At 44.4% G+C, this 24,645-nt stretch overlaps 1 protein-coding gene across 2 annotated transcripts in view; it reads right to left on the bottom strand.

Moving 5' to 3' along the window:
• Positions 1-24,645, bottom strand: part of LOC110491936 (adenylate cyclase type 6) — an 83,250-nt gene that overhangs the window by 6,098 nt on the left and 52,507 nt on the right. For both annotated transcript variants that reach the window (XM_036946822.1, XM_036946823.1), the window contains exons 4-21: positions 16,073-16,222; positions 15,626-15,747; positions 14,506-14,617; positions 14,132-14,259; positions 13,818-13,976; positions 13,324-13,465; positions 12,850-12,987; positions 10,923-10,951; positions 10,181-10,328; positions 9,798-9,895; positions 9,385-9,472; positions 9,014-9,130; positions 8,587-8,745; positions 8,294-8,469; positions 7,904-7,972; positions 6,327-6,459; positions 4,818-5,081; positions 445-649 (exon numbers count right to left, since the gene is read on the bottom strand). In XM_036946822.1, the coding sequence (XP_036802717.1) occupies positions 445-649; positions 4,818-5,081; positions 6,327-6,459; positions 7,904-7,972; positions 8,294-8,469; positions 8,587-8,745; positions 9,014-9,130; positions 9,385-9,472; positions 9,798-9,895; positions 10,181-10,328; positions 10,923-10,951; positions 12,850-12,987; positions 13,324-13,465; positions 13,818-13,976; positions 14,132-14,259; positions 14,506-14,617; positions 15,626-15,747; positions 16,073-16,222 (2,437 nt within the window). The remainder of the gene's footprint in view (positions 1-444; positions 650-4,817; positions 5,082-6,326; positions 6,460-7,903; positions 7,973-8,293; positions 8,470-8,586; positions 8,746-9,013; positions 9,131-9,384; positions 9,473-9,797; positions 9,896-10,180; positions 10,329-10,922; positions 10,952-12,849; positions 12,988-13,323; positions 13,466-13,817; positions 13,977-14,131; positions 14,260-14,505; positions 14,618-15,625; positions 15,748-16,072; positions 16,223-24,645) is intronic.

The raw sequence follows: 24,645 nt of genomic DNA, 5'->3' as shown, positions 1-24,645 counted from the left end.
AGATTGCACAGCGGAGAAGGTACGGTTTGTTGACTTGGCTTTCGAAGACCTTTCGAAGACCTTAGATAGGCAGGGCAGGATGGATATAGGTCTGTAACAGTTTGGGTCCAGGGTGTCTCTCCCCTTTGAAGAGGGGGATGAATACAGCAGCTTTCCAATCCTTGGGGATCTCAGACGATATGAAAGAGAGGTTGAACAGGCTGGTAATAGGGGTTGCGACAATGGAGGCGGATAGTTTCAGAAATAGAGGGTCCAGACTCTGTGTGTTGTCTTTACAAAGGGACACTTTACCACACATGTAATACCACTTCATCTGGAAGTTATTGAAGGAGTGTTTGCAGGTGTACTTCATCTGTTCCCTGAGTCTCATGGCTAGTCCTACTTCTAATACTACTACTACCATCCCACCACACCCCCATCTCTACTATAGGTCCAGGGACTCACCTATCTTCATCTGGAAGTTATTGAAGGAGTGTTCGTTGATGTACTTCATCTGTTCCCTGAGTCTCATAGCATAGTCTGCCAGAGCCAGGATGTGTGATCGTCCCTCACGGTCGTAGGTAGAGTCGTTGAGGCCAGAGGCAGCCATGTAGGTACTACCGATGGTCTTTATCTTTTCCAGTTGACGGAAGTTGTCCTCACTGATGATCTGGGCGGTCGGGGGGTAGACAAAGGCGAGTTATTGGTGGAAAGGGAGAGAGTTACAAGCAGTGCCAAAATGCACACAATAACAAATCATACTATAATAGCTGGGTCGTTCCACAAATAGAGTACATTTTGCACCCCTTTGATATTTTAGGTAGAAATTGTGCACCAATATTGAACTTTAAAAGCCTGTTATATTAAATGAATTCCTGACTAAAATAGACCACATGAAACATTCAATAAATTGAGATATTTTATATGAATAAAGCGTCATGTTTTTCCGACTTCTAAGAAGATTTGAATCCACTTAACTCCAAAATTTGAAACAATTCCTTTAAAAAAATAATCTAAAACATTGAACATATAATATTCAAATCATAGTGTAGGTGAGCTGATTCTACTCTTTTTGGCAATTTTCTGGTGTTTTGAGGTGGAAAACTGAGCACATCGGGCATAACATGTCAAACCATAGATAGATAGCCTTAGGGCTGACCCCAATTAGTTGACTGGTCGATTGTCTGCTTGTTAGGCTGTTGGTATACCAACCCTACCTTGTCACAACACAACTGATTGGCTCAAACGCATTAACACCTGTCAATTGAAATGCATTCCAGGTAATTACCTCATGAAGCTGGTTGAGATAATGCCAAGAGTGTGCAAGCTGTCATCAAGGCAAAGGGTGGCTACTTTGAAGAATCTCAAAAGAATCTAAAAAATCTCAAATAATACCATATGTGTTATTTCATAGTTTTGATGTCTTCACTATTATTCAACAATGCAGAAAATAGTAAAAAATAAAGAAAAACCATGGATTGAGTATGTGTCCAAACTTTGACTGGTACTGTATGTATATTTGTGCCCATCGCAGTGATTTAATCCATTGCAGAGGCCAAGACTAAAAGCACATTTTAGCTTAATCTGAAAATGTGGTCGGAGTCTCTGGAGCCTCCAGAATGCAGAGGCCAAATCGAGCTCTGTACCGCCTCCCAAATGATGTTACAATGCCGAGGGTTTTGTATAACTCAGCATTGACATGATTGGTTGACGGTAGGTGGGGGCGGTACATCCTGTAGAAAACACAAACTCACTTCCTTTACAACTCCTCCGCACTGTTCCACAAAGCGAAAGAAGTATGTATGCCCTGACTTCTGCTGAGGCCGTATCACCGTAAATGCTGCATGGCCAATGCAGACATGGCCAATGCAGACGCCCAGATGCACTTCTCTCTTCAGAATGCAGTCATTCCCGCCAATTTGTGCTCATTCATTTTTTCATAACTTCATTAAACTGTTTAATGAAAATGTGCATATGAAAACCATAACTGGCACATAGATCGGTAGAAATGGTAAGATAAATTGGAATTCCACATGAGAAAAGGTTGCAGACTCTTCGTGTAGCCTATTAACGGCAACTTCAGGAGAGTGATTGCAGAATCTTCTAAAGCCAGCAGTAGCAGAATAGTTGGGTCAGGTTACATTTTGTTCTTCGATTGGTCGAAAGAACAGACAACTAGATCAGACAACTAGATTTAAAAAAATGTATTTAACATTTTTGGTGAAGCTTGCATACAATTGCCCCTTCCTGTTTGCACACAGCAAGTTTCCATTCCCCCAGTGATGGGGATTTATGGCTGATTTAAGATGAAAACCTCAACCCTGTTACTGTCACGCCCTGACCTTAGAGATCCTTATTAATCTCTATGTTTGGTTAGGTCAGGGTGTGACTCGGGTGGGAAAATCTATGTTTTCTATTTCTTTGTGTTTTTGGCTGAGTACGGTTCCCAATCAGAGGCAGCTGTCTATCGTTGTCTCTGATTGGGGATCATATACGGTATAGGTTGTAATTTTCCTTTTGGGTTTTGTGGGATCTTGTTTTCTGTATAGTTTGTTTTGCCTTATAGAACTGTGTGCTTTCGTTTTTGTCGTTATTTTGCTTTTGGTGTCATCAATAAAAATAACGATGTACGCCTACCACGCTTCACCTTGGTCCGGTCATTCCACAAACGAGAGCCTTAACAGAAGACCAAAAACGGACCAAGCAGCGTGGCCAGGATGAGTGGACATGGGAGGAGATCATGAATGGAGAAGGACCCTGAGCGCGGGTAGGAGAGTATCGCCGTTCAAGGAACGGATGGAGGCAGCGAAAGCAGAACGGCGACGATATGAGCAATTAGAGCAACGGAGCAAGCATGAGAGGCAGCCCCAAAAACATTTTTTTTTTTTTTTGGCGGGGGGGGGCACACGGGGAGATTGGCGGAGTCAGGTTTTAGACCTGAGCCAACTCCCTGTGCTTACCGTGGGGAGAGTGTGACTGGTCAGGCACCGTGTTATGCGTGATGCGCACTGTGTCTCCAATGCGCATTCACAGACCGGTGCGCTCTGTGCCAGCTCCTCGCAGTTGCCGTGCTAGAGTGGGCATCCAGCCAGGACGGATTGTGTCGGCTCAGCTGTCCTGGTCTCCAGTGCGTCTCCTCGGTCCAGGATATCCTGCGCCAGCTCTACGCACGGTATCCCCAGTTCGCCAGCACCACCCAGTGTGGCCTGTGCCAACTCCCCGCACTTGCCGTGCTACAGAGGGTATTCAGCCAGGACGCGTTGTGCCAGCTCTGCGCTCCCGACCTCCACGGTCCAGTGTGTCTTGCGCCGGCTCTACGCACTATGCCTCCAGTGCGCCTTCATAGCCCAGTGCGTCATGTGCCAGCTCTCGACATTTACCGAGCTAAAGTGAGTATCCAGCCAGGATGTGTTGTGGCAGCTCCACTCACTAGGCTGCCAGTACGTCTCCTCAGTCCGACTCCACATACGAAGCCTCCTGTGATGATCCATGGCCCGAAGCCTCCAGTGATGATCCATGGCACGAAGCCTCATGTGATGATCCATGGCACGGAGCCTCCAGCGACGGTGTCCAGTCCGGAGCCTCCAGCGACGGTCCCCAGTCCGGGGCCTCCAGTGACAGTCCCCAGTCCGGGGCCCCAAGCGACGGTCCGCAGCCCAGAGACTCCAGCGACGGTCGGCAGCCCAGAGCCTTCAACGACGGTCGGGAGTCCAGAGCCTCCAGCGACGGTCGGCAGTCCAGAGCCTCCAGCGACGGTCGGCAGTCCAGAGCCTTCAGCGAGGGTTCCAAGTCCAGAGCCTTCAGCGAGGGTTCCCAGTCCAGAGCCTTCAGCGAGGGTTCCCAGTCCAGAGCCTTCAGCGAGGGTTCCCAGTCCAGAGCCTTCAGCGAGGGTTCCCAGTCCAGAGCCTCAGGCGACGATCTACGGTCCGGAAGTCCCGGCGACGATCCCTGCACCAGAGGCGTCACCGAAGTGGGGGAGCCTCAAGCGGAGCGGGGTTGGCGTCCCGCACCAGAGCCTCCAACGAGAGGAGATGCCCACCCAGACCCTCCCCTATAGGTTCAGGTTTGCGGCCGGAGTCCGCACCTTTGGGTTTGGGGTACTGTCACGCCCTGACCTTAGAGATCCTTATTATTCTCTATGTTTGGTTAGGTCAGGGTGTGACTCAGGTGGGAAAATCTATGTTTTCTATTTCTTTGTGTTTTTGGCTGAGTATGGTTCCCAATCAGAGGCAGTTGTCTATCGTTGTCTCTGATTGGGTATCATATATAGGTTGTCATTTTCCTTTTGTGTTTTGTGGGATCTTGTTTTCTGTATAGTTTGTTTTGCCTTACAGAACTGTGCACTTTCATTTTTGCCATTGTTATTTTGCTTTTGGTGTCATCAATAAAAAGAACGATGTACGCCTACCACACTGGACCTTGGTCCGGTCATTCCACAAACGAGAGCCTTAACAGTAACGGTAAACCCTGTCAACACTTACTATAGCCTTTTTTTAAATGATTAACCCCTTGAGATGGGTAAATCTGTTTTTTTTATGACAAAATGTTCAAAATTAGGTGCAAGTTACTACCCAAAATGTACTCTATTCATAGAACGACTCAGCTATATCAATCGCTATTCTTTATTTCTCTTGGTGACATTGTGGATTTTATTCCAGACTACCCCTTTCTCCCCTCCCACCTCCTCCTATCGCTCACCTCGTAAAAGTCTGCGACGATCTCGTTCGGTAATCTCAAAGACTCCATCCCCTCATTGTCTCTCCTCCCTCCACCCATTCCTCCTCTCCTCCCTCCCCAAACTTTCCCTTCCTTTATTTATACAGATTATTCTCTCTCACCTCGTCAAAGTCGGCGATGATCTCGTTAAGTAGCCTGAGACACTCCACTCCCTCGTTGTTGGCCTCCAGCTCCACGTAGAACTCAGAGAAGTTGGAGATGGAGGCGAACATGACGGCCACACACTCACAGGACTGGTAGTAGAGCTCGTCGTTACGCCGCTCCCGCGCCAGGAAGTGTGCGGCCACGTCTTTAGGCAGGATGTTGTGGAGGAGGCGGCGGTTGTAGGCCTGAAGCTCCTCCATCTCCTCTTTCTCCTCTGTAGCCTGGAGGGGACAGACACCGGGGAATGGGGAAATGGTTTGTTAAAAGAGATGAGAAAGTGACTAAATGATTAATAGGGCAACCTCATTGCTGTCTGTCTATAGGTATTGTGAGGAACAGAAAATGCTGATTGGCGTTTAGTATTCCACTGAACGTAGACCAGAGTCGAGATTAAAAGTCACTCTGCTGCAACCACTATCTACAGAGAAAGGCTGAGGTCTGCTGAGTGATGTCACCAGATACAACAACCGAGGCATGTGGACTCTACCTGCTGGACGTGTGTGTGTGGGGGGGGGGGGGGGGGGGGGTGCCAGGTCCTACCTAGCTTCCAGAGGAAGTCGAGGCGTGTGTGTGCGTGTGTGTGAGGGATGTGAAGAAAAAAAATTCTGCAGTTTTTCCAACTGTTAACGACGATGATGCAATGGTGGAGAGTCGACTCTCCAAAATAATTGATTCTTTGCACAGACCCCATGTCAAGATTCAGTATTTTTGAAACAGAGGGGACTGATTAGTTGCCGTACTGCAGAGAACACAAACACTTGTGTCTTTCATAGCAAGCTAGCGAGGGACGGAGAGAGAGGGGAGGGGCACAGTACAGAGAGGTCAGCCACCAGGCAGACAGAGTCAGAACCGTGCACTAGGCCTATCTATCAGCAATCAAAAGGTGTATCTCGCAATGGAATGCTGTATCTTGCAATTTCTTGGCTTGGAATGTCTCGCAAGGTCTCGCAACTTCAGTAAAGCAGGGCCTATTATCAATGAATAAGTTAGGATATTTTACATGCAACAGACCGATGACTGAACACACACTCACACCATTAGCATTAGTGGGAACCAAGACTGTTCTCAGGGCAGGTCTGCCGGTTTTGACGAGCAGAAGTGCCTTTTCGTAGAAAGTTAGGAGAATTTATAAAGCAGGTTAGGGAAACAATGCATGTTAGGAGAAATAACATGCCAGGTTAGGAAAGGGTTAGCTAAAGTTGCCCCAGACAAAGCGACACCCAGGCCATCCCTGAGAACTCTCTTGGTTTCCACTAATGCAATGCTGCCAGCACGAGGGAGAGAGGAGGGGGCAGGCAGAAAGAACCATGGTGTGCATAGGTCTTGGTAATCTGTATCTCTTATCTTTTTCCCCCACAAAAAAAACTTTGTGGGAAAAAATTGAAAAAAGAAACTTAACGTTAAGGATCCCAATTTCTAAACATTCACAATCTTAGTGAGTGTGTATGTGTGGTGCCAGGTCCTACCTGCAGCTTCCACAGGAAGTCGAGGCGTGCAGTGGACTCAACCTGCTGAGCGTGTAGGTACAGAGCCAGGACGAACACCGTCAGGATGACAGGGGTCATGACCTTTAGAGACACCTTGGTCACACTCTCCTGGCTGGGGGAGGGAGACAGGGAGACACTCAATCAATCAAGCAATGAATCAAGTAATCAATCAGTGGAAGTCCCTTGGAGGAGGAAGGGGAGGACCATTTTCAGAAAATTACAAATAGTGAAACATTAAAAAAAGCTAATTTCCATCCTCCTCTGGGTACATTGACTTCAACACAGTAATTATGACAACTTCTGGAGGACATCCTCCAAACTATAAGATATCTTGCAGTATGAACTAACATCTTGTCCATCCAATCATAGGATCAGAGAATAAATCTAGTACTGAAAGCATACCAGTAAAATACAGCTAGCTAGAACTGTAGTGCATAAAATGTGGTGAGCACTTGACTCAAAAAGAGAGAAATAATTATTTTTCTTTTTTAATTAAGAAGCAGCAGAGAGAGTAGTTCATAGTTCATAGTTCATGTTTTTTTCTTTTTAGTTTACCTTTAGTTTAGCTAATGCAGATGATTTAGCCTACTCAACAACCTGACTCAAACAAAGAGGAATGCTGTTTATGTTAGCTAGCTGGCTAAGGCATCCAACACCACAACTCTTCTAAGTCAAGGTAAGCTTTCAGTTTTATAAATGTATTGCCACCGGGGCCTGCCGGTTAAACTGCTAAACTGCTTGCGCTACATGTACTGCGTGATTTGACACATGGATTGGATTGTGGGTGTACTAACGCGTTAGTTCTAGTTTGTTGACTATGATGTTAATATGGTGACAATGATGTACGCTCTAGCAGTAACCTTATGGTTTGACTCGGAGAGGTATTTGATGGAAATTTAGAGAATTTAGAGAAGGAGAGTACAACGAGCAAAGCAATGATGCTGTATGTGGCTGTTATGAAAGTGAACTGTGTTTGCAGGTGATTAGGGGTATATTCATTTCGCTGTTGCAAAAAGTATCTTAATTAAACAGACCTACCTGAATTTGTCCAATAGAATCTCTTGTTTTAGTTGAAAATGGAATGTTTTGCAACTGTTTGGACTAATAATTACACATGCTAGATGCAGGCAAGAGTGTGCAAGGCGGTATTGTTTGTGTCACTGTATGTCACCTTGATTTCTCCAATTTGTCTATCGACCTCTGCACCTACATTGCAAAAGTTCATTTGTAGGCTAGGTTGTAGCAACCCCCTGATGGGTAGGTATACTGTAGGGGAACATTTAGTATCATGTACTGTAGTAGCCTAAACCTATTGCTGTTACACTGAGCTGGGTGAATGGAATATGAGGCCATGCTCATAAAATTCAAATTGGTCTCCCTAATCTTGATGGGCATGAACTGCCACTGTAATCAATCAATCACGATCCTGGCTGAGGTCGGAGACAGAGGGAGGAGGGACTTAGTCTAAGAGTAGACACGCACACTAACATGGACATGGTAACAGCACATTGACCAGAATACTTAAAGAGAAGACCAAAAGATAACAATGAACTTACCACATCTCTGTAACTGTTTCATTGAAACTAGGAAACCAATCTAGAGAGTCATTCAAAGGTGTGAAAGAGCTAAGGGCAAAAACAAAACACAAATTGATTAAATACCTTCAACACTTGACAAGACATTTGAGCATTGCACACCACAAAGGTAGACACAAGTTCACATTGACTAGAATTGTATATTTGCGCTCTTAAGCTTGTATTGTGGACTGCAACGTCATTCAACCTGCCTTGAGTACCATGGTCAGGGTTGGCACTTTCGGGACTATTCCATGCAACTTTATCAACTAGTGCAGCTTAAGTATTTGAACAAAAACAAATACTACTTGAACAAATACTATGAAGTGGGAGAACAGGCTACAGTTAGTGCCAGGGTGTGTGTCAACTCACAGGGTGTTGGCGGTGAGCAGCAGGTCCGCGTTGTCGAACAGGGCCACCTGGGGCCACTCCACCAGCAGCAGGAAGGTGACCTGGATCAGCACCATAAGGGCCAGCTTGCCTATACTGCTGATGTGGAGGAACACACTGCAGGCCAGCAGGGTCAGGAGAACACTGTAGCAGAAATACTGGAGGAAGAGGGGGGGGGGGGGGGGGGGGGGGGGTGTAGCCAGTTCTAAGAATGTAATTACATACAGTATTCACACCGCACTCACACCACCCACTAGCGTCCCTGCTGGGCTCACCTCAGGGAAGTGGCATGGCATGGGCTGGCTGGGGCACAGGGTCAGTCCGTCCTGTGCCGACTGTGTCAGGTTGTGTAGTAGACACAGAGTCACCAAACTGGAGGACAGGTTACGCTCACGCACCACACAGTCCACCAGGCCCTCTCTGTCACAGGTGAACTACAGGGAGAGATACACATGTCAACCAACAGAGAAACCCAAACCCACGGATGTCAAACTGAATTACTACCGTTGCAGGCACTATCGGAGGAATTATTCACAATGTTCGTGCAACACGGCGCTCTATCGTCTTCTACTGATAGCTTGTCACAAAAAAAAAGCTATGCCGCAGTACTGTACAGCGCTTTAAAAAGGAACCGTTTTATTACCTGCAATTCGAACTACACTGTTATTGTACATGAACGGGAAAGCAAATAGTGGTCCCTACCATGTTCACGAAGGCAGACATGAAGAGGAGTATGATGGTGAGGACCCCCACCAGGGTACTATTGGTACGAGACTGGACGATCTTCTTAGTCAGCGTCTGCAATGCAGCCGGGAAGAGCTGGGAGGAGGAGAGGGGGGGGCAGGGAGACAGAGAGCGAGAGATAAAGAAAGAGAATCATTCATCTTAGTCCTCCTCTTAGATTAAAAGATACAGCCTGGGATCTGGGGAATATGTTTGATGGTCCTTGAAATTCTATTTACACATGGATTCTAGAGGAATATAACGCATCATCTAAACAAATGCCAACTCTTGGCTACATTGCTATGAAAGGGTGATAAGACGATTAGAAAATGGTGGCCCTTGTCCCGTACCTTGATGCAGGAGTAGATGGCACAGATGAAGAGGATGTTGACGAGGATGACGAAGATGCTGATGTAAAGACCCAGCATGAGGGGAGTGCTGCGGAGAAAGAGAAGAAGAATACATCTTACCGGAAGTCCCATACTGCACCAAATTCAATTTACCATTAGGCTACTATTTAGTACATTACTACATGAATTCAGTATGTTGTCTTTGATAGGTTTAATACGGTTAAAAGGGCGGTCCCTTATTTGGTCCATTGAGCCGGCTACCCCGTAGCGGTTCAACCAGACCAACCAGCAGCCTAGTTTAGTTCCATGCAGGTATAATTAGAAAGGTGAATGAATACAAAATCCAATATACATTTAAAAAAAATAATACAATGAGAAGAGAGGTTAGGTTATAATTCAAGATATTGACTTACTGGGGGAAAATGATGATCTGGATGAAACAAATGAAGCAGAAGACTAACAGACCACAGGCCACGTAGCCTCCAAAACGATCATCCACCTTCTTAGAGTACTGAAAACATCATCGGGAGAGGGAATAATACAATTAGTGGCCGTGTAACTATTAGCTGCAGCAGCAAGCTGTTAACACAATAAGGAGGACCACAACGGGAGAAAAATCCTTTAGGCCCTATTGTGCTTTCTTTATCATTTTGTAACGTATGTGATGTCTCCTGGTCTGGAGTGGGTTTATATGTATTGTCATAGTCAAATCGATCAATAAATGAATCATTGACTCAATCAACAAATCACAACGCATCATACTGAATTTAAACAGTGTTAACACTTCTCCTCTGACCTTCTTCTCCAGGTCTTTAGTCTGGAAGGTGAGGAGGAACTTCTTGACGTGGTCTTTACGGAGTTGGTCTATGCTGCGGGCGTCAATGGCTCGGCCCAGAAACTCATCCACCTCATCCTCAGGGTTCAGGGCCTCTTGGGCACAGCGGCTACAAACAGGGAGACAGGACAATAGACGGGGTCATGGAGACAGACAGACAAGGACAACAGACAGGGTCACGGGGACAGAGAGACAAGGACAACAGACAAGGTCATGGAGATAGAAGCACAAATCAAACAGTATTTGAATTCTTAGCCTGTTTACAGATGTGCAGACGTTACACTTTTGAGACTATTCCATTCCATCATAGGCATTGCTCAATCAAGCGTTTTGTTGAAAGAAAACAAATACTATTTGAACCCAGGTCTACCTCTGTGACAGGCAGTGATTAAGAGCCAATAGGGAATTAGTGCTGGACTGACTCTGACCCTCTAAAACCAACAGTCTGCTCTAAACTTAGCTCCAACAATAACTAACAGTGTGCCAATCAGTCCCCAATGGGCCAATGCCTACACTACTACATTAAACACACACACACACACACACACACACACACACACACACACACACACACACACACACACACACACACACACACACACACACACACACACACACACACACAAACTGGCCAATGCCTACAACAACACAGAGTACACACACAGTAACCCGATAACAACTACTGGGCCAAAATAGGACTCACTTGTCTTGTCTGGATGTTTCATCGATACCCTGGGAAAAGTGAGAGGAAGACAAAGAGAGAGAGCGGGAGAGAGAGAGAGGAGAAGAATGGATGTGAGAGAGAGAAAGAAAGAGGAGAGAGAGAAGAATGGATGAGAGAGAGCGATGTTTTAGACACGTAGCCAGTGAAAACCAGTGTAACCAAGCCAGTGAAAATCACATACCGCCAGACTCAGACATCTGCACAGTTAATCCCTGGGAGCCAGACTGACATTTTAATTAATGCTGTAGGATTAAAATTACACCGTCCTCCCCCTGGGCAATACCCCTCAGAAAAGAAGAGAGAGTGAGGGGAAGGGAGGTAATGAGAAGAGGAGAAAAGAGAAGAGAAGGAGAGGAACAAGATGACAGAAGTTGAGAAGGGGAAGGGAAGTGACTTTGGAGAGAGGGTGAGAAGAAGAGGAGAGAGAAGAGGAGAAGACAGGTGAAGTGTAGGCCGTGAGGAAAGAGAGGGGAATGGAGAGGTTGAGAACAGGAAGAGAGGAGAAATGATCATGGAGATGCAGCCCTGCTAGACTGATCAGATCTGAAGCATTGTTGTTGTGAATCATATCAGAGTCAATAACAAGTGTTAGGCTAGCTGTCTGCCACTGGCCACTAACTTCCATTGGGTGTTGGGTGGACATTAAAGGGGCAATCTGCGATTGAAACAATAACAAAGGGTACATACACCCTGCCTCGGTTTTGGTAAAAAGCTGAGGGACGGGCCTGGAGAAATGTAACCACATAAATTCATAGACAGAGCTATTGATGCAAAGACTGACCATCCAAGATATCGAAATTATAGTTTTATGCATATTTTGAGGCTATACAATGTTTGTTTACATTTAATTTGTTTACAAACATTGTGGTAAAACAAGCTTATATTTTGGGTTATGATGAGTACGACAGTTGAACTGAGCTCATGAGGCATTTCTAAGTTATATTCCTCAAGAAGAAATGCGTATATATATAATACATTTATAACAAACAAAAAATGTATATAGCAATTGTGGATTACCCCTTTAATCACAGCGGAGCTGTGTAACTAATTCCCCGCTTGTTGTGATGGTGTTGGATCTATACTGATCGAGACATGATTTCAGTTTTCCATTGGCTGTTTTAGAGGCTTGAGGCTTGTATTACGCACATGATTAAAGCTTAGGTTGCTTGACAAAAAACATTGACCATTTTATGTCAGTAAAGTCATACCGTATAATAAAATAAAAAAATCACAACAGCCGTGATGGAAACAGGAAGTTTTGGTACAATTCTATAAATGTCGACAGATAATTTGTTTGTTGGTGGAGTCAAGTGATGATGTGGTCCTCCCACTAACACTCGTAAAACCATGCAGTTTATTAGGCTACGGATGAAATAAATGACGAGCTTCACAGGGTGGTGAAAGTGCACGGTGATGAGCTTGATGCTGCTTTCCGATAAATATTGAGGGTCTTGTTCTGGTTAGACATATCAAAACATTCTCCCTCTTATCCATAATCATCTCATCATGTAGACTAGCCTACCCGCACTATCTGCAAGCTGTTAGCTAGAGTGCACATACCAGAGTAGGCACATATGCTATTTAACGCAACAGTTTTTTGTGACCAAACTATCAGCAAGAGTTGAAAATGCGATGGAAACACATTGAACTTTCCATTTTTTTTTATTCGGTACATGTAAACTTAAGCCAAATAGTACATTTTGTGTGCACCACGTAATCACGCACTGATTTTTTAAAATCCGCAACAAGTCAGTTTGGTGGAAATACCTCTGGTGGGAAAATGCACATATTTTTTTGACGCAGATTCGAGAATATTCACATGAAAATCTGTCGCCAACTGGATGGAATCCTAGCTATATAGAGCAACCATTTGCTCTCAGACCATTCCAGGTCATCAGTTTCTCACCATCTGCCTGAAGACCTTGGAGTCCTTGGTCCTGGAGAACCTTGTGTCGGGTACCCAGCGTGGCATCAGGCCCTCGGTGGAGTTGGCACGTACCCGCTGCATCATGGCACTCTTGGCCATCGCTGCCTTCTCCTCTTTCTGCAGGGAGGGAAATGACCACACCAATAGACCTTATTCACACTGGACATTTGAATGTTGTTACACAGTATTTTTTATCCCCCCCAAAAAACTCTATACTATTACCAACATAGATTTTGACAGAGATTTCGAACAATACACATTATTTTTGATAACTCAATGAATAATTAATGATAAGTACCATCCAGAAAAAAAAGAGGAAACCAATGAATAAATGGATAACTAAAGGAAATGAAGAATTTCTGTGATCTGAAACTGACAATGGACAATAAACTATTATTTGTCCTAGTATAAATGGGAAAACGATTGATTTAACTCGTTAAATAAACAACAGACCCTTTTCTGGCTGCAACCCAGCACCAGGAACGTCTCGATGTTGTTCTCCTTCAGATAGGCGTTCCTGTCCCCTCCGAACCCCGGCTCCACCTCATAGTCCCCATTCAGGTACTGTAGGGTGGCCTTGGTGATGTGGATACGCCTAGTAACACACACATACACACAAGGTCACGTTGACACAGTACATCAGAGGACATTTTGAATCTCGAGGACTGCAATACCAGCAACAGTGTAATCAATACTAACACTTTATTATGATGCCCCACATCTAGTTAGATTTATTGTATTATCAAACGTGTTTTATCCTCTATTTGTGCTTAATTGTGATGTGTCTGAGCCATATGCCTGTAAGCCAAAGACAAATGATTTTTTTTTTTTACCAAAAAATTGACAATAAAGGCTTGAACTTGCATGCTCAACTAAATGGTTAGCAGTAGATCAAGTGCAACCCTATAGGAGTTTTCTATGTTGTGTTGGTGGTGGGAGGGGCTTACCCTGCCGCACCCCCTGCCTCCATGTGATTGGCTAGAGTGACATCGTTGGACCATACGTCAAACTGCCACTTCCTGAGTCCCAGCACTCCACAGTGGACCCGGCCGCTATGGATACCCACACGCATGTTCACATTGACCCCTGTGACCTCTCTCACTAGCCTGCAGGGAGACAAACACACACACACACACAGTTAGACAGACACTTGCACAGACACACGCACACCGAAAAACCCCTGTTACGATAGATTCTAGACAAGCCAAAATGTGCTTCTTACTAATTCAAAGTAGGTTATTCATTAGTGTGTGTGACTCACGAGATGGCCTCTATCATGTCCACTCCCATCTCCACACAGCAGTGTGCATGGTCGGCCCTGGGTTCAGGCAGACCAGACACACAGTAGTAGCAGTCTCCAAGGATCTTGATCCTCAGACAGTGGTTCTCCTATAGGACACACAAACATGTGCCGCAAACACAGGTTCAGGGTTAGGATGTAGTTTATACGTAAAATGTTAAATGTATTATGGAGCATGAAACAACACAAATGTAAGTGGCCAGTAGCTAATGAATTACACGTCACTATGGGCGATGCCAAATCCACAATTTAAAAGTAAAGAGTACATCTATAATATGTTTGAAATCTGACGCACGGGGTTGAAGTGACTGATTATATGATGTCTAACTGCTCACCGAAGCTAGTTTGTCGAAGCGAGCGAAAAGTTCATTCAGTGTCATGACCAACTCTTGTGCGGTGCATTGTGATGCCAGGCTGGTGAATCCTTCGATGTCTGCAAACAGTATACTGTTGGATGGAGAGAGACGGAGAGAGAAAGAAAGACAGAGAGAGAGAGAGAGCGAGAGAGAAAGCGAGAGTAGGAAAGATTGTATGAAAGAGGGAGAAAAAGAGAGAACGAAAGAGGGAGAGAGAGAGAGAGGGAAGAGGGAGAGACAGATCAATAACCCATCATCAGCATGGTCATGCGCCTACCAGCCTGTCTGCTCCCTTCCTCCATCTCTTCTTGAGATAGAGAGCCATTTATTCTGTTCAGCTTTTCGTCTGGACTCATATAGGTCACCTTCAGTCCTCCCTCCCTCCCCAGTGAAGACATCTCAGCACGATTCTCATTTTCTAATTTGTGGTATTAATTACAAGGAAGAGGAAAAACAACTGGAATGTTGACACTTCTAGTGGAGAGATGACAGATGGCGCTGTTGCCCTCTTGATCAATGTTCTGACTCAATAATAATAATAACAACAACAACAACATGATAGAAGACAGACCGATAGAGAGAGACTGTCTGAGGAGTTTCACAGTGTTAATTCAACACATCTTTATGGTGACTGAATAGAGTTTAGACTAATATCTGGGTCAAGAGGCTGGTGGTGTTAGAGCAGGTAGTCCAGGGTCCACAAAACATCTCAGAGTAGGAGTGCTGACCTAGGATGAGTTTAGCGTTTTAGTTAATACTTAATAAGATAGCATGGACTGATCCTAGATCACTATTCCTACTCAGACACTTTGTGGATATGGGCCCAAGGCATTACTGGCTTTCATATGCTTGCTTCCTCCATCCTTGTTTCCTCAATTCCTCTCAAAGTTCATTGGCGGAAGCAGTCCCAGGGAGGGACCTTGGATCCTTTCCTTTAATGGGCTTTAAGAGGATTTGAGGAACTGTGGCAGTTTTGTCATTTGAGCCAATACAGATGTGTCACATTTTGACCTCAGCACCACTGGTTGCGGAAGAGAGTGAAATGGTCAGTGTGTGTCCATGGTTACGGCAGAGGGAAAGGGTGTGTGTCCATGGTTACCTGACGTTGTCATGTTTCTGGATGTAGATCTTGTGGAACATCATATCTTCCTTCTTGGCGTTGATATCTGCCTTCATCTCCATGGCAACGTGCCTCGGCAGCACCGACAGCAACAGGCGCTCCTGGAGAATGTGTATGATAGACAGAGAGGGAGAGAGACAGAGAAGTGAGAGAAAAGCACTCAACCCATTGCCTTTCATGTGTTTCAACAGCTAGAAACCTCAATGAGTCACTGCCTTGAGTGCCAGTCATCCGTTGGAATACTGCGTGGGAACATGTTGGTAGAGTATAGAGGCATTCAGAAATACTCTATATTGTTGACCCACAATAATTTGAAAATATAGTTAGGTCAACAAGTGTTATGGCTTGTGTAAATGAATGCCCGTATGTGTGTGTGTGTGTGTGTGTGTGTGTGTGTGTGTGTGTGTGTGTGTGTGTGTGGCCTACCTGTTGCTGATTCTCTCTCTGTAGGTAGAGCCGGGCCTGGATGTACCCCCTGGTCTCCTGAAAGGCCTGTCTCTGCGATACCTCAGCGGGGTAGTGGGTACAGATACCTATCATGTTGGTGCACAGGAAGATCAACACGTTGGCACTCAGCTGGAGGGGAGGGAGAGAGAGCGAGCGACATGTAAGGTTACACACTTCATAATGTTATCATCCGTTCCCACTGAGCTAGAGGAGAGAGGGAGAGAGATATTGAATTATGATTGACATGCGGTGTGCTTTCTGGCACCACGTAACTGCCGTAGTCGTCCAAGTGGGCGCCCCTCCATTTTGATCGTAGCAAAGGAGTAGCTCGCTAGCTACCTACTACGGAGTCCACGGACCACAGTGGCTTCGCTCAAAGTTAAATCCGAGGTCTACAACGGATAAGCCAGCGAGACACCTTGATGAGACCGCGCTTGCTGCCTGCCTGCCTCCGGACTTTTTCTAACCGCTTGACCACCTCCCTCAGATGACCACTCAAGCCGTGAACGTTCTAATGACTCTCCATCCCATGATGTTATGTTGTTCTTTTTGTGCTTGGAAGCGCTTTGTGATTCTTTGAAAAGCGCTACCTTTGAAGTTGAATAAATGGATGATTATTGTTACAGGTTGATGAGCTATTCTGGTTCGGATGAATGTTTCTACATGTCATCTATGTCCTGTTGAATTGTTCAACATAGTTTTTCCTGGCAATGCAAGTCCTTTTGTCATGCCAATAAAGCATTTTAGAATTTGGAAGAGAGAGAGAAGAGCGATGGAGAGAGAGCGAGGGAGAGGGAGAGACAAGAGAAAGGGAGGTGGGAAGAGAGAGAGAGAGAGAGAGAGAGAGAGAGAGAGAGATAGAGAGGAGAGAGAGAGGAGAGAGAGAGAGAGAGAGAGAGAGAGAGAGAGAGAGAGAGAGAGAGAGAGAGAAAGAAAGAAAATATAAATGTAAGTATACACTCTGTGGTGACAGAGTGAACCTGCTGTGACCTGGGTGAGGTTGAATACGACATTCACCATCACCATGTCATAAGATTTACAGCACGAAATCTAGACATCTAATCCAGAAATGTCTTGATACACAAATTAGGTATGATATACAGTATATGGTCAGAGAAGATGAGAAAAACCCTGTGTCTTTCCAAAAGTGGACATTCTTGAGATGTCTTCTAGGCTATAATTGGAAAATCGGGATATCTACAAATTTTGGGGGAAAATCTATACATTTCCTGGAAAATCTATACATTCCCCTTCATGCTGGTAAATGTACAGATTTACCGGGGAATCTATATATTTACAGGTGTTACTGGGAATTTACATTTCTGTAACTATACACAACCTGGAGTAGAGGGTTAAACCTACATTGACTGTAGGTTACAATACAACATTATAGACCGAGTGTGTGTACCAAATGGTGCCCTATTCCCTATATAGTCTCTGTTATAGCTCTCCCTCCCTTTCTCATACTGTTCATAACCTTATTGTGACTGGCTCAGTGATTAAGTGGACATCAATAGGACAGCATTATGTTGCCTGTCTGTCTGGCTGTCTGTCTGCTTCCCTTATTGGATCTGACAACGCATCAAAACACAACTCATAATCACAGACAATACAAAGACACGGGGTCAGAGACAGAGAAGGCCCACGCTTCTTCCTTACTCCTCTATGCCTCCGTACAGATAAGACACTAGGAACTGATTGAGAGAGTAGGCTCACTATTTCTCGCACTGTGCAGATAGGCAAATGCTAGTCTGATTTGCTTAAATTCACAGACGCCTGTGTTTTCAGACACAGCGGCAGTGGGGAAGAGACTAGGCGAATGTGAATTGTATATGAGCACGCTGCAGCAAAACACAACCGCATTGTAGGCTTCTATGCACGGGCTGGCTCAAATGAAGTTTAGAAGTTTAGCCTACAGTTAGACTAGACCAACACAACAGCATTAGGCTAGCTAAGGGAAGTTTAGATAGCCTGCAGTTAGCTTAGCGAGGTCGTTGACCTCGAGAACATTCCTCTGCTGCGCACACACACCCTCTACAGGCAACAAGCCAGTGTCTGTAAGTGATTTTGTCCACATCCAATGGTTTTACACTGAACACACATGACTACAAGCTCTCTCTCTCAGCCTGGGAAAATAGCTTGACCCCTGACCAGAGGACAGACTATTTCATCACTAATGAGAAAAAGACAGACAGCCTCAGACCCTGGCTGAAGCAGACGGTATAACAGCCAGATGGCCATGTTGTTGTCTGATGGAGATTAATGAAGGAAATGACTTAGAGACTGACTGGTGTGTTCTGCTGTACTCAGAACATTCTAGACCAGTTCCATAGAAGTTGTAAGGCAATTCCTTTTATGGACTCTGCTCTCTTCAAAGTGAACAATAGGGTATTTTTTTTGGGGGGGGGGGGGGGGCATATCTACTGGACTATCAGAACAACTAGTTCCATAGAAGTTGTATAGAACTATCGCAACTAAATCAAATCCCACACGGATGGCAGAGTGGTGTGCTCTGTTCTCCTCAGAACATTCTGGAACAGTTGGTCTTAACAGACAAGATTCTAAAACAGCCAGGCTTTAGGCTCAACTATTTCCACTAAATCAATCAAATGGCATTACCAAACATGGCAAGTGTGCACCACTCAAAAACGCAGCGCAGACTCTGCTCAAAGATCAGAGTGTGAAGTGTAATACAATACACTTCAAGTTTTTTTCAATTGTATATTATAGCCGGAGGATAGTGCGCCTCTACTGCCGTATTTGACATTTAATTATCTCCGACATCAGTACCAGCATGTGTAAGTCGAAGCTGGTATGTAGCCAAACATGTTTGTGGGTCTGTGCATTCGTCTTGTGTATCTGTGCATTCGTACACCCACTGCATACTTCCTTGCATCTGCGTGCTTTGAAAAGGGGCCACTCGCTTCATTGGATTCTACTGATAGTGTCTAGTACGTCTTCGTCTACGATTGCGAGGTGAAACAGACGTGTAGCTACTGTAGTGTGACTTTGCTCAAACATGACTTGTGAAGCACCCATGTCATCTTTATGAAGACTTAATACGTTTTTATAAAGCCTATAAGTTGTAGTTTGTTTATAGTGGGACCAGCAGACGTGTAGTAGCCACTGAGACGAGACAAAGAATAGAGAAGTAATGGATGTTGATCCAAAAATACATATGTTTTTATTCATATGTTTGGCTTACACATGGTATACAGTATATATGAACATAAATTAAATGGCTCAGTAGAATAGAATGAACACTTGAACATAAGTATAATACAGGAAAGCACAATTTATAGTCCAATATTTACAGTTGAAGTCGAAAGTTTACATACACTTTGGTTGGAGTCATTAAAACTCGTTTTTCAACCACTCCACAAATTTCTTGTTAAAAAACTATAGTTTTGGCAAGTCGGTTAGGACATCTACTTTGCGCATGACACAAGTAATCTTTCCAACAATTGTTCACAGACAGATTATTTCACTTATAATTCACTGTATCACAATTCCAGTGGGTCAGAAGTTTACATACACTAAGTTGACTGTGCCTCTAAACAGCTTGGAAAATTCCAGAAAATTATGTCATGGCTTTAGAAGCTTCTGATAGGCTAATTGACATCATTTGAGTCAATTGGAGGTGTACCTGTGGATGTATTTCAAAGCCTACCTTCAAACTCAGTGCATCTTTGCTTGACATCATGGGAAAATCAAAATAAATCAGCCAAGACCTCACCATGGGACTACACAGCCGTCATACTGCTCAGGAAGGAGATGCGTTCTGTCTCCTAGAGATGAATGTACTTTGGTGCGAAAAGTGCAAATCAATCCCAGAACAACAGCAAAGGACCTTGTGATGATGCTGGAGGAAACAGGTACAAAAGTATCTATATCCACAGTAAAACGAGTCCTATATTGACATAGCCTGAAAGGCCGTCATAAAAAAGACAGACTACGGTTTGGAACTGCACATGAGTACAAAGATCGTACTTTTTGGAGAAATGTTCTCTGGTCTGATGAAACAAAAATAGAACTATTTGGCCATAATGACCATCAGTATGTTTGGAGGAAAAAGGGGGAGGCTTGCAAGCCGAAGAACACCATCCCAACAGCGAAGGACGGGGGTGGCAGCATCATGTTGTGGGGGTGCTTTGCTGCAATTGGGACTGGTGCACTTCACAAAATAGATGGCATCATGAGGGGGACAATCATGTGGATATATTGAAGCAACATCACAAGACATCAGTCAGGAAGTTAAAGCTTGATCGCAAAAGGGTCTTCCAAATGGACAATGCATACTTGTCATACCAAGCATACTTCCAAAGTTGTGGAAAATGGCTTAAGGACAACAAAGTCAAGGTATTGGAGTAGCCATCAGAAAGCCCTGACCTCAATCCTATAGAAAATGTGTGGGCAGAACTGAAAAAGCATGTGCGAGCAAGGAGGCCTACAAACCTGACACCGTTACAGCAGCTCTGTCAGGAGGAATGGGCCAAAATCCACCCAACTTATTGTGGGAAGCTTGTGGAAGGCTACCCAAAACATTTGACCCCGGTTAAAAAATGTAAAGGCAATGCTACCAAATACTAATTGAGTGTATGTAAACTTCTGACCCACTGGGAATGTGATGAAAGAAATAAAAGTTGAAATAAATCATTCTCTCTACTGTTATTCTGACATTTCACATTCTTAAAATAAAGTGGTGATCGTAACTGACCCAAGACAGGATTTTTTTACTAGGCTTAAATGTCAGGAATTGTGAAAAACAGAGTTTAAATGTAGTTGGCTACGGTGTATGTGAACTTCCGACTTCAACTGTACATGTGTTTTGGGGAAGGGGAGATTGGGGGAAAGTGAAAATGTGCAGTATTCAGCACTCATACTAAGAGTCTGATTGCAGCAGATGTGTGTGTAGCATGAATGTGTGTGTGTGTGTGTGTGTGTGCTAAAGAGTGGAGAATCAGAACAGGTGGTCAGTCCAGTTCAAGTGTTCAGCAGTCTGATGGCTTGTAGATAGAAACGGTCTATGAGACTGTTGGTACCAGACCTCATGCTCAGCTGACTTAGGAAGTAGAGACACTGTTGTGTCGTCTTGACAAGAGTGGTGGTGTTGTTTGTCCAAGTCAAGCCCTCGGTGATGTGGAACTTATAACTCTACTGCAGTCCTGCTCCCTCCTCTGCATCCGAAAGGTCGACAATCAACTCCTTTGTTATGCTGACGTTGAGGGAGAGGTTTTTGTGGTGGCACCACAATGCCAGTTCACTTACCTCCTATAGGCTGACTCATCGTTGCTGGTTATCAGGCCTACTTGATGATGGAGTTTGTGTCGTGCAAAGCCACACAGTCGTGGTTGAACATGGCTTATAAACTGGGCGGTTTGAGCCCTGAATTTTGATTGGTTGAAAGCCATGGTATATCAGACCGCATACCTCGGGTATAACACAACTTTCAGTTTTACTGTTCTCATTACGTTGGTAAGCAGTTTATAAGAGCAATAAGACTCTTATTGCTTAAGTATAGCAAGAGGTCGCATCCGTGGGGGGCCCCAGTGTTAAGAGTCAGTGTCGAGGAGGTGTTGTTGCCAATCTTCAGACTGGTCTGCCCGTCAGAAAGTCCAGGATCCACTTGCAGGGGTTTGTGTCCAGACCCAGAGGTCTGAGCTTGGTGACGAGCTTGGAGGGAACAACAGTGTTGAATGCTGAACTGTAGTCAAAGAACAGCATTCTCACATAGGTGTTCCTCTTGTCCAGATGTGTTAGGGCCGTGAGAACAGCAATGAAAATGGCATCTTCCATGGATCTGTTGGAGCAAATTGGAATGGGTCCAAAGTACCTGGCATGCTGGCCTTGGTGTCCCAAATGGCACCCTATTCCTTATTTAATGCACTTATTTTGAAGTGGTTTACTCGAGTGAAGACCTTGTTTGTGTGAAGATGGCAGGTTGGAGTGCTCTCCTCTCCACAATATCACTAGACCTGAGAGGAGGTTTAGAGTGTTTACAAAGAGACAGGCCAGGTTTTGTGTTGTAACAACAATACAGACAGAGGCAGGCTAACAACCTGACCCAGTACTCTGAAAAAAAGTGTGTGTGTGTGTGTGTGTGTGCTCTGAACAAAATATCTATCTACCATCTCAAGACAGTGGCAGCAAAACCACTCAATATGTCATTGCTGTACTATTTGCTAATGTTGAACCAACCAAATATCATTTGGGACAATAAAAAGGTATCAATCAGCACTGTTTAACTGACCTGATAATAAGAACTCTACTGGCTGTGTGGTTTGGGCTGTGTCCATTTGAAAATTAATTAACGTAAACAAATGGTTTACATATGAGTCGGACAACAACAAGTCCTGAAGGGACATTACAGGAAATCCTTCAGATAAACAAGTGTCCCGAGTGGCGCAGTGATCTAAGGAACTACATCGCAGTGCTATCTGTGCCACTAGAGTATCTGGGTTCGAGTCCACAAGAGTATCTGGGTTCGAGTCCACTAGAGTATCTGGGTTTGCGCTGACACGGTCGCGGGTGCACGGTGCTTCCGCCGACACATTGGTATGGAGGGCTTCCGTGTTAAGTGGGCATTGTGTGGCTTGGTTGTGTTTGGGGAGGATGCACGGCTCTTGACCTTCGCCTCTCCTGAGTCCGTACGGGAGTTGCAGCGATGAGACAAGACTAACTACCAATTGGGGTAAAAGTAACAACAAATTGTCATATTCTGAGGTGTCCAGGAAGGGAGAGCGCTCTACTTCTTCCTTGCAGCATTATGATGACACAGAATGGTTTGATAAGAACCAGACTACGTGAACGGAGATGAGCAAGTATGTGAGAGGAGTTGAGCGGTTGGAAATCCCGCTCATCACTCATGGAGCGGTGCTTGTGCACCATTCCAGCACTCCATGTCATTTCCAACCGCTCTGCTAAAAACCCAACAGCATTCACAAGCAATTCAAATTTGAGCCATTCATTAAAATCACAATTTTGACCAATACCCATCTATTTTTGTGACTACCATTTGGTTTTGAAGTATTGAAAACTAACCATATGGTTTGAATTAAAAGTATTTGAATAAACATGAAAAGATGAATGTAAGGAGCACTCATCATTTAAAATAGGCTACATGTCATATTAAACAGCATATAAACAGTCTAAATATAGGTCAGGAGCCAGACAGGAAGCCTATTTTTTTTAGGCTATAGTATTTCAAGGCTATTGTCTACAAAGAAATACATTGTGAAGCATTTTGCGAGTGCGAAACACTAGGCTGGTAGGGAGTCAGGGAAATTAAGCGCTCAGCATTGAAACAACATTTTGTTGTATTAAATCATTATAGTCCATAAATTGTGCATATAGGCTGTGACTTACTTAGAATGAAATACAAATTAAACAAAATGCCTTATTTGGCTCAGTCTACGGTGCCTTTGAAATCATTTTTAGAAACACGAGTTTGGCCAGAGTCTGTGGCTTCAGGCTCAAGCGATGGTGCCTGGAGAGCAGGTCAGCAGTAGAAAATATCCTCTCCACACTTGCAGAGCCACTGGGGATGCTAAACACCCTTTTGGCCTCTCTTGCCAGACTGGGCACGGATAGAGTATTATTATTATTATTTTCTTTTAGCAAGTGCACGTAGTAAGTACATAATCATGCTTTTGGGATACATGTCTTTTCAGATTCCACAAGGATTCTTTACATCACCACTCTCCCTCTGTTGCTCTTCATCTTTGTAAGTTTGATCAGCTGTTTCTTTCTGAAAATATTTAGCAAACGTCATGACAGTAGATAAAGCAAGGGGCTATAGCAGCACACAAGTAAACTACAAATGCATACTGGGCGGGGCGTGCCCTGCGCTCGTGAAGTGAGCGCTACTGTAGCAAAATTGGAGGAGGTGAGAAGGCTGAAGCTCCAGACATTGGGAATCTCGCTCTGTGCTCCAGTCAAATTGGGCACGCTCTGCTCCTTGCTCCTCTCACCTTTCTCAAAGTGTTCATAATGCCAGGCTAGTCTAGTAACTGAAAAGGTCACTGGTTCGAATACCTGAGCAGACAAAGTGAAAAATCTGTTGATTTGCCTTTAAGCTTAATCCTAATTGGCTCCAGGGGCACCGTATTACCAAGGCTGACCATGTAAAACAACACATTTCACCGCACCTACAGTGGGGAGAACAAGTATTTGATACATTGCCGATTTTGCAGGTTTTCCTACTTACAAAGCATGTAGAGGTCTGTAATTTTTTATCATAGGTACACTTCAACTGTGAGAGATGGAATCTAAAACAAAAATCCAGAAAATCACATTGTATGATTTGTAAGTAATTAATTTGCATGACATAAGTATTTGATACATCAGAAAAGCAGAAGTTAATATTTGGTACAGAAACGTTACAGAGATCATACGTTTCCTGTAGTTCTTGACCAGGTTTGCACACACTGCAGCAGGGATTTTGGCCCACTCCTCCATACAGACCTTCTCCAGATCCTTCAGGTTTCGGGGCTGTCGCTGGGCAATACGGACTTTCAGCTCCCTCCAAAGATTTTCTATTGGGTTCAGGTCTG

The sequence above is a fragment of the Oncorhynchus mykiss genome, chromosome 16, assembly GCF_013265735.2.
Source record: "Oncorhynchus mykiss isolate Arlee chromosome 16, USDA_OmykA_1.1, whole genome shotgun sequence".
Taxonomy (NCBI): domain Eukaryota; kingdom Metazoa; phylum Chordata; class Actinopteri; order Salmoniformes; family Salmonidae; genus Oncorhynchus; species Oncorhynchus mykiss.
The sequence above is the reverse complement of the archived record's forward strand: the minus strand, read 5'-3'. Positions and strand labels throughout refer to the sequence as shown.